The sequence below is a fragment of the Peromyscus maniculatus genome, chromosome 12 (genome assembly GCF_049852395.1).
Source record: "Peromyscus maniculatus bairdii isolate BWxNUB_F1_BW_parent chromosome 12, HU_Pman_BW_mat_3.1, whole genome shotgun sequence".
NCBI classification, from domain to species: Eukaryota; Metazoa; Chordata; class Mammalia; order Rodentia; family Cricetidae; genus Peromyscus; species Peromyscus maniculatus.
Genome location: NC_134863.1, coordinates 9,480,434 through 9,494,310, shown reverse-complemented (window position 1 = coordinate 9,494,310; position 13,877 = coordinate 9,480,434). Strand labels below are relative to the sequence as shown.

The 13,877-nt window shown below is 41.0% G+C and overlaps 1 protein-coding gene across 3 annotated transcripts in view; it reads right to left on the bottom strand.

Annotated features, from left to right (window-relative positions):
* The window catches only part of Parl (presenilin associated rhomboid like), a 32,190-nt gene that overhangs the window by 15,523 nt on the left and 2,790 nt on the right, over nt 1-13,877 (bottom strand). The window contains exons 2-4 of one of the 3 annotated variants that reach the window (XM_006987774.4): nt 9,711-9,906; nt 9,182-9,322; nt 1,675-1,723 (exon numbers count right to left, since the gene is read on the bottom strand). In XM_006987774.4, the coding sequence (XP_006987836.1) occupies nt 1,675-1,723; nt 9,182-9,322; nt 9,711-9,906 (386 nt within the window). Of the gene's footprint in view, nt 1-1,618; nt 1,724-9,181; nt 9,323-9,710; nt 9,907-13,877 lie in introns of those variants that run through there. The other 2 variants (XM_076548575.1, XM_076548576.1) reach the window with 2 other exon arrangements.

Genomic DNA, 13,877 nt, shown 5'->3' with positions numbered 1-13,877 from the left:
ACCCTAAGGAAATGCTGTTAATTGTGGTTGCTTTTTGAAAACAAGCAAACAAAAGACATTAATCTCAGCGGAAACAGATGTCTTTCTATAGAGCTTCTTTGAATTAACTATTTATTAAGACCATACTGCTGAATCAGTTCTACAACCCTGGCTATGGCAACGTGAAGTCTTCCTCCATTGACTGCTCAACAGACCAGCTGCTGCTGTGTACACAGTCCATGCTCTCACTGCTGGCCTCAGGATGCTGACATTTACCTTCAAGGCAGCTGGTGTCATTTCTCAGAAAATGTCAATGAATTCAGAAAAACAAAAGTGCTTTCTAAAGAAAGCATGTCAATCATAAGCTTCAAAAATACATCAGGTTCCAATAAAGTGAGGAAAAATTAACCTTCATATAGAAGAAACAGTCTAAATTAAGAAATATAAACACCCTTCCATCTACCAAGAAGTTAAGGGAAACAGAGTACCAATAAATATAACCCTGCTTGAGAGTAATTAGTGTCAGGCTACTCTCTAGAAATCCTGTTTACTATGTATGTAACTGTACAGAACTTACAAATCCATTTCCTTGAGTTTTTCAAGTCCATAAACTATTATTATAAAACTATTAACTTTGAAAAATTACGTGTGTCTTTCCATAGAAATGTAGAGAAGAAGCAAGTGTGTGGACTATAATCCCAGTCCTCAGGAGGCAGAGGCAGGCAGATCTCTGGGTTCCAGGCCAGCCTGGTCTGCAGATTCTGTCTCTCACCCCTCCACTCGGGGGAGAAAAGCAGCACAAAATAAATCACCATGGTGGCATGATGACATGACCACACACACGTTTAAGGGAGCCTTCTGAACATGGTTTAGTAGGCAGGGAGGTGGACCTGGGTGAAAACTCACCTCTATTTTACTAGTAGTTTGACTTCAAAAAGGTCTTTTCATACACTTTATACATGAACAAAATTCTCAAACAATTAAAAGGGAGAGAAAAGTTCTTTCTCCAGAAGCCAGCCTCCATCTACAAAATAGAAACAACTTCCTTGCAGCCAGCTCGGAAAGTACAGAGACCCTGTGACCTGAGCAATGTCTCCCTTGGCTTGTTTTCTGTATTCCAGGCTGGCCTCAAACTTGTTGTGCACCCTTACACTTCTGATCCTCCTGCCTCTACCTCCCAAGTGCTAGGATTACAAGCATGTACCACTGTTCTGGTCTGTGCAGTGCTGTAGCTGAACCCAGGGCCTTGCTAGGCAAGCACTCTACCAACTATGCTATATCCCAGCATTTCTTCATCTTCCATACTGGGGGAAATAACAATTACCCATGAACTATTTACAAGCAGTATTGGTTATTTGGTCAATATCATGTTATATACAAACTAGGAAAGTGATCCAGAACATCTTGAAAACATTTATGCCAGACTTTTCTGTTGGTATTGGCAAGACCTTTTGGTAATACCTTGCTATGTAACACAAACTGGCCTTGAACTCTTTGTCCTTCTATTACAGATGTAGGCTGTCATGCCCAGCTCCACACTATTTTATACTATTACATAGGCTTGTAGGTACAGAGACTCCCTGTCTCCTAAGCCACCAGTGAGCACGGTATGAAAGCCATTGCCTATGACATACTGTACCTTTTGTTCTGATTTCTCTTCCCTTGAATGGCTAAAACGTGTAAGCTAACACAAACCTGTCACAGTCCGCTGGCCATCACTTAGGCTATTCCACCACTTGTTAATCTAAAACAGAAGGAAAATTGCATATAACTCTATGTGAAACACTTCGGACTAAGGGGAAAGATGGGTGTTTTTTCTTAGGACTGAAACTATTTAATAAAAAGAATTCTCTACCAAACAAAACATTTTTCTCATATTACATAATCTTCAGAATTCTTTAAAGTAATTGTGGCTGTGACCAAAAAAACCTATCAACCCAAATTTATCGACTGCTATGATGCCTTTGGTCACAACTGTTTCTCAATTTTAATTTAGAGGACCGGAAACTTCTTTAACAGTATTAATTTCATGTCTCCTAAGTATCAGGATCCTTTATAATTTTAGAGAAGCAGTTTACTGCCCTTGATAAGTAACTAATTTTATCCAATTTCAGTGTCTCCCTTGTTGTTCCCACACAATTTTCATTTTAACATTCCTCCTACTGAAAAAGTCTTTTAACAATTCCCTAATTATAGGTATAAATATAAATAAGTAATTACAGGGAAAAAAGTGCTATATACTGAAAAAGACCTGAAATAATGTATGCAGTACAGAGAACATACTATTAAATATAAAACTGAGAATTTAATGATAGAATGCGTTGCAAGGCATGAGACTACAAAAACTGAACTGGAGGTCAAATCAAGCTTCTCCTGCCTGCCGTCTTAAGACAGCAGCTGCTTCTGTGCTATGCTCAGGAGGAAAAGGCTCGTCTGCACTGGTGTCTCTGTGTCCTCTCGAAAGCTCCTCAGACTCTCTCCACAGAACCACTGCTCAGACATTTTCTCTGAACAGAACGAGATAATAAAGGTGAGCTAGCAATGTTGTCGTGAGGCCTACCAAGTGAAGAACAGGGCCACACTCTAAGATGGAGGAGGTAAGGTCCTATCAAGTTTAAAACTGTTACCTAAGACCTGGCTGTGCTGGCAAAAGGCTTTAATGCTAGCATGTGGGAAGCAGAGGCAGGCAGATCTCTGAGAATTTCAGGTCAGCCTGGGCTACAGAGTGAGTGTCAGGACAGCCTGAACTACACAATGACACTCTATCTAAAACAAAACAAACTTTAATTTAAAAAAAATCTAACTAAGGGAGCTGGAGAAACACTTACTTCAAAATTATGAGGACTGAAGTTCATTTCCTAGCACTTTTATAAAACGTTCCAAGAGCTCCAATACCCACTGCTGGCCTCTGTCACTTCCCACAACAGACAGACAGACAGACAGACAGACACACACACACACACACACACACAAGCTCTTGAGCATACACTCACATACTCTCTTCATGTGTGCTATACACACACAAGACATATATCTTAAAATAAAACAAAACAAAAAAAAAACTAAGAAAAAAGTTACAACAGGTACTAGCATGGTATCCTGGGCCTGAAGTCCTAGTTTTTCAAGAGGCTGAAGAAAAGAAATGCTTGAGCCCAGGAGTTGGTGGTAAGCCTGAGCAACAGGGCAAAACCATATCAAAACAGAAAGAAGGGGCTGGGGGACTGCTCAGTTTTTAAGAGCATCAGCTGCTCTTAAAAAGGACCTGGGTTTGATTCCCAGCACCCACATGGTGACTCACAACCACCGGTAACTCGGGTTCCAGGGGATCCAGTGTCCTCTTTTGAGTTCTGTGGGTACCAGACATGCACATGGTGCACATACATACAGGCAGGCAAGGCATTCATACACATAAATCTTCAGAAAATGAAATTCAAATGATATTCTTCACTAAAATTGCCACTTTTTTTGAGTCATTCTCCCGGTTGAGGCCTGACTGCCCTGACACTCAGAGATTGCCTGCCTCTGCCACGCACCTGGGGCCACGTTTTTAGGGACCAATGTGCTGATGACTTCTTTCCAATAATCTAGTAAGGGAAGGGAAAGGATATGAAAAATGAAACTGGCCATGTGCTGGGAACTACTGTTTGTACAATAACAGGCTTCTTTATGCTTTTCTCTCTACTTCTCAATCTGAAATGTTTCCATGATTAAAACGTTTAAGTAAAAACTATTCTAGGGCTATGATGTGCCTGGCATGCACAGTCCTGGGCTCCATCCCAGCACACAGAAAACACTGTGCTAGTTCATACCTATCAGCCCAGCTCTTGGGAAGTGGAGGCAGGAGGATTAGAAATTCAAGGTCATCTTTGTGCACATAACAAAGTCAAGGCTAGCCTGAACTCATATTTGAGATCTTGTCTCAAAAACAATTCTAATTATGAAACTGAACCAGACTTTCACAAGGAAAGAAACTCAAGACTTAAAAGGAGTGACACATTAGGATGTATGTGATCCCATCTCTGTAACTAACTGTGAGTTCCCAGAGCTGCAACAGTGGTGTGGACCAGTTTCTAAGAATCTGCTTTCTAACTAAGAGCTTGCTCTGTCATTGAGGCTTTCCTCAAATTCCCGAACTCAGAAATTTTCAGGTACCAGGGACAAAGGCCCGTGCTACTATGGCAGGCTAGGACTTCCTCTTCCATATTATACTCATAATTGTTTCAGTTTTCTTTAATGAATATAGATTTTTAAATACCATAATCTGATAAGATAAAAAGGGAGATTATTGAATCCACTTTTAAAAAGGAACTACTTGTTTTAAATAGGATACGTAATGAAAATTTTTTGTCTGAATCTGTCAAATGGTAATGGACTAGACATTGTTAATGCAATTCTTGACTGTATATATTGTATATACTTATTGGATATAGTTTTTCTTATATTAGTTATAAGCATTTTAAAAGTTAGACAAAAAAGGGAAATGCGGTGATATTGTGTCCACCAATATATTGTGCACCTTAATAAACTTGTCTGGGGTCAGAGAACAGAACAGCTGCTAGATAGACATAGAGGCCAGAAAATGGTGGCACACACACCTTTAATCCTAGCATTCTGGAGGCAGAGATCTGTCTGGATCTCTGTGAGTTTAAAGCCACACTGGAAACAGCATGGCATGGTGACACACGCCTTTAATCCCAGGAAGTGATAGCAGAAAGGTATATAAGGTATGAGGACCAGGAACTAGAGCCTGGTTAAGCTTTTAGGCTTCTGAGCAGCATTTCAGCTAAGATCCATCTGGATGAGGACACAGAGGCTTCCAGTTTGAGGAAATGAGATCAGCTGAGGAATTGGTGAGGTGAGGTTAGCTGTGGCTTGTTCTGATTCTCTGATCTTTCAGAATTCACCCCAATACCTGGTGGTTCCAGGTTTGTTTTTATTAATAAGACCCTTTAAGATTCACGTTACAATAACCTACTATTTGCTTAGCTATTATTAAATGAACGCTATTTTTGGATCAGGGCTTTGGATACACATCCCTATTGTTTTCCACACTCTCAAGCATCACAGAGATGGCCGGCACACTGCTAGACCCGAGTTCAGGCCCAGCACTCCTGTCCACTGCAGCTCCAGCTCCAGAGGACCCACTGCCCTCCTCCAGCCTCCGTGGGCACCTGCAAGTATGTGGCCTGCACATACATAAATAAAAACAAATCCTTTGGCTCAGCAGTTAGGAGCACTGCTCTTTCAGGACCACAGTTCAATTTCCAGCACCCACATGACGGGTCACAGCCATGTGCAGCTCCAGTTCCATGGGAATCCAGAACCATTCTTTTTCTGGCCTCTGAGGGTGCTGAATGCACATGCTGCACAGAAACACATGCAGCCAAAACAACAAGACACCGAGGCCAACAAACAAACAAACAAACCCAGATGCCTTGCTGAGCCTGTACAAGGCCCTGAGTTCAGCTCCTAACGCTGGTGAGAGGTGTGAGTGGTGCTTGAAAACAAATGGATGTGGAATCAAGTGTGCTACCCACGGCCTCAGTACCCAGTATGTACTGACAAGTAAAATACTGTATCTAGAAACTTTAAGAACTTGGTTAAGAGGAAAGACGAATGGTCATGTTCTGTTTTGAAATAACCTCTGTGTATTTCATTTATTTTCTTTTACCTGGCAATCTCTGAGCAGGCTTCAGATTTTGACAGTTGATGAAAGATACGACAAGCATTAATGTGTGGGTGAAAAGCTTGGTGAAATTCTGAGTGAAGTTTTAGTTAAAGTTGGTTGAACTTGGGATTGACTGGGAGGCCAAAGATTTAAAAAGCAGAAGATTCTCTCAAGACACAAGTTGTGTGATAATAGTGTGTTTTGTGTGTGTGAATGAGAATTTGTAAATGTTGAATTCTAGGCTCCGACAATCACTGTCAGTGCAGATCAAGCTGCAAGTATTTATGTTTTAAAACTTAAATTATAAAGCTAGTTACGTCTTTCTAACAACTAGTTTTAATGTTTATGAGCATATTTTACCTACATTACCTTTTCAGGATGTTGAGAAAGATGCATCACAAGCACAGGCTGGAGGCTAGGGGCTAGATGGTTTTGAGGAAGAGGTCTTGGTGGACTCTTTCATAGAGCAAAGGGAAGCAATGCCTTCTGGGAAATGAGCTAAGTTTTAATCTAGTCTTTAAGATTAGAAGTCAAAAACAAAAATATTAAGGAAAGGAAAACCTAATTGATCTTTGAAGTATTGTTATGTGGAATTGAGTGGGATTTTTGAGGCCTTTCTTCCAGAAAACAAGGACTTGGTTGTCAGGCCTATATTAGGCCTAAACCTTGGTGCCATGTAGTTGTACTTAAATCATTTCAATGGAAAGTGTCTTAGTGATTGGAACTTCTAGTGCAGTTTGGAGTTCTTCCATTTGAAAAATGTGATATTTGCATGGGATTGTTTGAATCTTGTTTTCTAGTCCCTCTCCATCACCACCCTCATAGTCTGAAGGTAGATTTTTCTCTTGATAAAGGAACAAAAAAAGTGAACATCTTGTTTGTAAATAGGTATCTAGTAACTAGTGGTAAACTTGAAATGGTAGAATTCTTTAAAGCCTAATTCTAGGTAGCCTTAAGAAAATGTATCTTAATTATTTTTGAACCTGTATTCACCTTGTTTTTTTCAAATATCTTAAGTTATATTTTCTTTTTCAGAGCTGCTTCTTATTTGGGGCTACTTTTTTTTTTTTTTTAATTGAGGCGTAATTCATAAAAGGGTATATTGTTTTGATGAGACTTTTTACAACTGTGGCTGGATGTCTTTCTTTAGTCTTCCAAGAAGGGCCATTTTACTTTTTTAGAGTTACTTTTTAAAGTCATGAGGTCAACAACTTGGACTACTATGCATGTAAGTGCTAATGCAAATTAAAGCCCAAGTTGACCTCCAGCAGCAGTTCATTCTATGTTGACAGTGAGAGAACACTTTGCCTGTTAGGATACTGTTACTCGTGGACTGAAATGCTGAAGAAACCCCTCCCCCTATTTTGTTTTTTGCAAAAATCAAGGTATATTCTAGGGTTTCCTGGTTGACCTCAACAGATAAACTGAGATGATAGTCTTAGTTCAGAAATGATCTGAATGTAGATTTACAGTCTATGCGTACAGTTGGCTAAGTGAGATCGCTTTCACAGTTCTGCATGTATCCCACAGGCTCCCCATTAGTCACTGAACTCTTAAAACTGGTATTGTAACATTATCACAATGTTTTGCGCCAATTTTATAAACTTTACAGTGCAATATGTGTTCCTTTTCTGAGGCAAACCAAAGGTATATTTCTCAAGGTTCTGCTGCTATCAGCAGCATTGATGGAGGATTTTTTTATATATTTGTAATAGATAGAAATAAACCAGAAAAAAAGAAGAAAAAAAAAGTGGTGGAGGAAAAGGTGAACACTGCAAGAATACTCAAAAGGGCTGAGAGTTGCAAACGCCAAGAATGGCTTTGCATAGTAAATAGAATAGAACAGCTCTGAACTATAGCTTACTTTTCCTGGTTTGGTCTGACAGAATGATTGAATTCTTTTGTACAAAAATCAGAGCCTTAAAAACAGGATTTGGAGCCGGGCGGTGGTGGCGCACGCCTTGAATACCAGCACTCGGGAGGCAGAGCCAGGCGGATCTCTGTGAGTTCGAGGCCAGCCTGGGCTACCAAGTGAGTTCCAGGAAAGGTGCAAAGCTACACAGAGAGACCCTGTCTCGAAAAACCAAAAAAAAAAAAAAAAAAAAAAAAAACAGGATTTGGTGAGATTGTAAAATGGTGTGCCACTTTGGCAAAACAGTTTGGTGGTTGGTCAAAATGCAAAACATTGTTACTCTGTTACTCAACAATTCTACCCTTAGGAATATATCCTCAAACTACTGAAAATGTGCACCTATGAAACATGTACATGAAGGTTTACAGCAGTGTGTTGCTAATAGTAAAAAAGTTAAAACAACTCAAATAGCTATCAAATACTGGAGAGAAATAAAATGTGGCTTATTCATACAATAGAATATTATTAAGACATAAAAATGAATAAGAAACTGACAGATTAAATGACTTTGGTGAACCTTCATAATTTCATTTGTAGATCTTTCCATTTCTAATTTATAAATACACTTGGGGTTATAAATTATAAATGTACTGCCTCTTGTCAACATTGTATACTTCTATTTGATGATTTCTGTGTCAAACATTATATGGAAATGTTTCCAAGTATTTTCTGTATTAACTGTGAATGAATAGAACAAAATAAATTGCCTGTGATGGAAAAAAAAAAAAAAAGAGGAAAGACGACCATCAGTTTCATATACAAAGTGAACACAGCTCTACAAGCTCTGAATTTGCACCTCCTTCTGGTATTCCATCCCGAAGCCAGTCAGAACATAAAGCAATGGGAATTTACCAGTCCATAAACACCATGTCAGAGCAGTGTTTTACAATCCACGTGATGGCTGTCTATAAGGCCCACAGGCCTGTGCGTGTGTGTGCACGTGTGCGTGCGTGCGTGCGTGTGCGTGCGCGTGCGTGTGTACATACATACATATATACTTTCTCAGCCCTGTAGTCCTGTTACAAACAGGTGAGGAAAATGAACACTGGCACTACAGCAGGGTTAGAAAAGAGCCCCACCTTTTTCAACTCTCTGTGGTAACTCTTGAAGGACAAACTTGTAATGAAGTCAGCTGCAACACTGCCAGATGTGCACCAGTAAATGCCCACTGTGCTTAAAGGACACAAAAGAAGAGTGGTGTGTCTCCCACTTCACATCTGTGGATGGAACGCTGCCACTAAGGATGGACACTTTCTAGAGTCAGGCCTCCGGAGGGAAGACACTTGCTGTACAAGTCAGACGACTTGAGTTTGAGCCCTAGAACCCATTATAAAAACCTGGGCATGGCAGCACATGCCTTTATCCACAGCATTTGGGAAGCAGAGGTGGGCGGATCTCTGAGTCCCAGGCCAGCCAGGACTACAGAGTGAGACTCGGTATTTAAAAAAAAAAAAAAAGTCCTGTGACCTCCACTGGAGGTCACAGCCCTCACCCCCCCCCCCACCTTTCTCCATCACACACAATGATAAAAGTTGAAAGTAAGTAAGAAAGGATGCTTTCTAAACAGTCAGACGTTTAAATTTGCAGCTAGGCAGAAGAAAGAAAGCAATGTTTACTCTTACCTCCTTTCTGAAGTCTCCTTCCTTTTGTGGCCGAATGTGATCCAACCAGTCAGCTTTTACACCATCAAAATAACTCTGGACCCTGGATTTCAGTGATTCATATTGCCAAATAGCAGCTGATCCAAATGCACAGCCTGTGAACTAGAGAAAATATTTAAATAATCTGAAAATGAAATATATTTCCCAGATAATATTTCACCTAGCACAGTAAAACCTAGCATGTTGTTTTATAGTCAAGAGTCCAGAAGCCTGTTTCCAGCAATAACTCTCCAGATAAAATAAAAATACTAACTTAGTGCCACTTGAAATGCTATATGAAATAGGAAGCCCATAAATGTCTTCCTTAAAGCTCATACAATGGGACCAAATTCTGAAAGCAATTACTGGATTCATTCTTTAATCTGAATTCACCTGGCCAGCTTCCCAGTCCCACTGAGCCCCACCCTGTCTTACAGGAAGCCGCCCAGGGTAGTACTTGAACCCAGAGTCAGCAGGAAGCTAGGAAAACACCCGTAGTGTGAGCTCTTACCCCAACGGTGAAGAAGAAGGGCTTCACAAGAGTTCTTAGAGGGTAGGGGGAAGGATAAAAAACGGTCTCTTCCAGAGGCGGGATCAAGGCACTTCTCTTGTACGATTCACCACCCGACCCTTTGTCTGACCTTCGCGGTTCAACCTTCCTTGGCGCTTTTCTAAAGCCACATTTTTGCTGAAGAAATAAGTTAAACCTGTGGAGGGTGGGTAGGTATCTGATTAGAAACAGTGCATCTCACAAACGGCAATCCCTAGGAACCTCCCCTTGGCCTGAGTTATATTCATCTGACTTTATTTATAATAATCCAACAAGAGGCAAGACACCTAATCTCTAGTAGGCATCTTTCTTTCCAATGTAATAATTTTATTGAGGGTTTCACATAATACATCCTGATCACATTCACTCCCCATTTCCCCAGGTCCACATCCCTCTCTTGTCACCTACCCCAAAGAAAAGGAAAGAAAAGAAAGTGCACCAAGTCCATTTGTGCTGTCCACATACCCACTGGAACATGGTCAACTCCCTGCACCTTAGAGAAAACTGAGTCCTTGCCCACCCAACCCCTGCCAGAAGCCATCGACCGGGAAGAGCTTCATCAAGGCGGATCCTTAATCCTCCCAGGAAAAATAAACACAAACAACAGCAGGTTGGAAAGTACACCGCTGGGCGATTACTTTGTACCAAGCAGAAAAATAACCCCTCCAGTCTCCCTATGAGTCCTGTTGTCTGAGAAAAAACTACAGACATTGTGAACTGTTCCTTTTTGTTTCTAGTTTATTTTTTGTGTGTGTGTGTACTCATACCCACACCCCAAGGTTAGAGGTCTCTTCTACCTAGTGGAGCCATAAACTGCCGGCCTCAATAAGCATAAAATAACTTGGTTTTGTTTGAATTCTGGTCAGTTTCCAAAAGAGACATTTAAGTGCGTTATCCCTGCAACCGTAACTATTTCATTTGGTGAGTGTTATCATCATGAAGTCATGGGCTCCTCCCCCCTCTCTCCTTAACTCACTGCTTTAGGGACACCAACCAAATACATTCTAAAGGATCTTCTTGTCAGAGTCCTTATAACTTGGCCTTCTCAAAACATCTGACACTACCAATCACAGCCCCGGTCCCAGCTCCTGGGAGTCTGTGTTCTACTCTCCAAATTGACCTTTCACACTGATGGTTCTATTCCGGAACTCCTTGGGAGCAGACATGCACTCAAAGGCTCTAAGTCCCTTCATCTACGCAAACCCAATCCAAGCAAGTTCCTGAAGCACATTTTTCTTCTGCTGCCATTCCCATCACACCCTAAACAGGAGGCTGAGGAAGAATAGTGAGTTCCTGACTGGCCCGGGCTACACCTGAAGGTCCTAGTTTTTTGTTTTGCTTTGTTTTTTTAAAAAAAAGAAAAAGGAAAAGGTCACCCTCTTTTCCACATGCTATGTGCTACAATATGCCCGGAAAAAAAAAAAGGAAGAAAGAAAGGAAAATAAGGTGAGGGAACCAACATGTGAATCAGTACAGCACTTGACTTACACACATGCCTGCCGGGGCTCGACCCCCACCCAACACAGCACAATCCAAGGAGCTGTGGGTAGCACACACCTGTGATCCCAGCACTCAAGAGATGGAGGGAGGCAGGACTGCTACATCTGGAGTTTGAGGTCACTCTGAGCTATATAAGACCATGTCTCAAAAAAAAAAAGAAACAAAGCTTTTTGTTTCTAGTCTAGTCCCCTCCTTCATGCTTGGATTACATTTAACAATTTGATTTCAGAAGATTATCCATTTATTCAACTAATGCTAAGGCTGCCCTAAATAGCTCTGAACTCTCTTTAATGACAGTTATCGGTCTGATAAGCAAACACCATTGAACAGCCCAACCCTCCCTTCATTTTTCCAGCCTTCAGTATGTTGTGTCATATCATCTGGAATTTTGGCTACATGAAACTTAAATACATATCACTAGTTTCTGTCTGCCTGTGATACACACACACACACACACACACACACACACACACACACACACACACACACCTGTAGCTAGAGTTTTCCTGCCTTACCCACAGTCAGGACAAATCTCTGTCACCTGCCAGTCCCACAGCCGCTCAGACCGAACCAAGTAAACACAGAGACTTATATTGCTTACAAACTGTATGGCCATGGCAGGCTTCTTGCTAACTGTTCTTATAGCTTAAATTAATCCATTTCCATAAATCTATACCTTGCCACAAGGCTCGTGGCTTACCAGCATCTTTTCATGCTGCTCGTCAGGGTGGCGGCTGGCAGTGACTCCTTCTGCCTTCCTGTTCTTTTATTTCTCCTCTCTGTTAGTCCTGCCTATACTTCCCACCTAGCCACGAGCCAATCAGTATTTTATTTATTGACCAATCAGAGCAACTTGACATACAGACCATCCCCCAGCACAGCCAAATGCAGACCATCTCAGACACCTGCACTCAGGCCCGTGGTCCTAATCATCCTCTATGCAGACCTGCTGGGTAAAGCCACGAGGAACCCGAGAACGAGCTCGCATAGGACATACAGAACATCCCACAGCACACACCCTTCTCCTTCTGGCTTGAATAAGGATCTAATACCTAAAACTAGAGCAGTTATCTTTAAAGCCAAGAGAAAAGTCAAGGGATTTACACTTACACCTTAACATTTTCGAATACAGAGCCAAGACAGCAGCTACTTCCTTCCCTCAAAACACCTTAGGTAAGTAACTACCATTTATCTAAACTGCCATCAGTTCTATAGTCAAATGCATCCCTAAGTAATGATTTTTTTAAAACTTTATTTTTTTTAAACTTAATTGTGTGGATGAGTGTTTTGTCTGCATGTATGTCTGTGCAATTCATGTATACCTGGTGCCTGTGGAAGCCAGAAGAGGGTAACAGAATTCTAGGACTAGCATTATAAGCAACTTGTGAATCACCATGTGGATGCTGGGGATTGAATCTGGGTCCTCTAGAAGCTGCCCAGTGCTCTTAACCACCGAGCCATCTCTCTAGTCCCAAAAGCTTTATTTGTAATGTGTAGGAGTTTTGCCTGCATGTATGTTTGTGTACCACATGCATGCCTGGTGCCAACAGAGGCCTGAAGAGGGTGCTGTATCCCCTGGAACTGGAATTCAGACAGTTGTGAGCCACCATGTGGGTACTGGAAATCAAACTCAGGTCCTCTGCAAGAGCAGAGAGTGCTCTTGACTGTTGAGCAGCTCTCTAAAACCCAATGGTGTTAAAGAGCAAAAGCAGATCTAAAAAATAGAGTGATAAGTAACTAAGACAAGTGATGTCACTCTGGACCAAACCAAAGGATCATTACCAGAGTGCAGTCATTATACAGACCTAAAGTTGTAGTCCAGTAAGTACTACTGATTTCTCTTACTGGATCAGGAACTAGAAAGGATATGAATCCAGCAGTTTAAATGTATCAACCATTCTTTCTCCTTTTAAGATAGGGTCTCACTGTGGCTTAGGGTGGTGGCCCTTTAATTCTTGACCCTGGAGTCTCAGACTCCGAGTACTGGATTACAGACTTGTACCAGCATGCCCAGAAAAACCAGCCAATTCAAATAAAAGACTACTTCTGCATCTCATCAATCATTTAAAATTCTGAAGCTTGAAAACTACACTGAAACTCTAGAGTCAAAGCCAAGACATTTAGTTTTATTCATTCACATGAATACAAAAGATAGAAAATTATTTACCTAAAGAGGAAAACTGGAAACAAAGAAGTTGTTTGTTTTTTGTTTTGTTTTAATGTTTTTGTCTACATGTATGAGTGTTTTACCTAAATGTGTATCTATGTACCATGTGCATGTCTGGTGCCTGAGGAACCCAGAGAAGGTGTCAGATCCCCCTGGAATTGGAGTTATAGACAGTTGTGGGCTGCCATGTGAATGTTGGGAATTGAACCAGGGTCCTCTAGAAGAGCAGCCATAAACCATCTCTCAAGCCCCAAGGCTATAACTTTAAATAGAAAACTCATATTCATGTATTGTTGGCTAAATGATGAGGTTACAAGTAATTTTAATATAAACTGTTTTCAAGCCTGTGAGTATAAACACAACTTAAACATACATACAGGTTGGTACTGTTATGATTAACAAAGTTGAGGAGCAATAACCTTGTACTCAAAAGGGGAGACGTGTCTAGACATGATTGATAA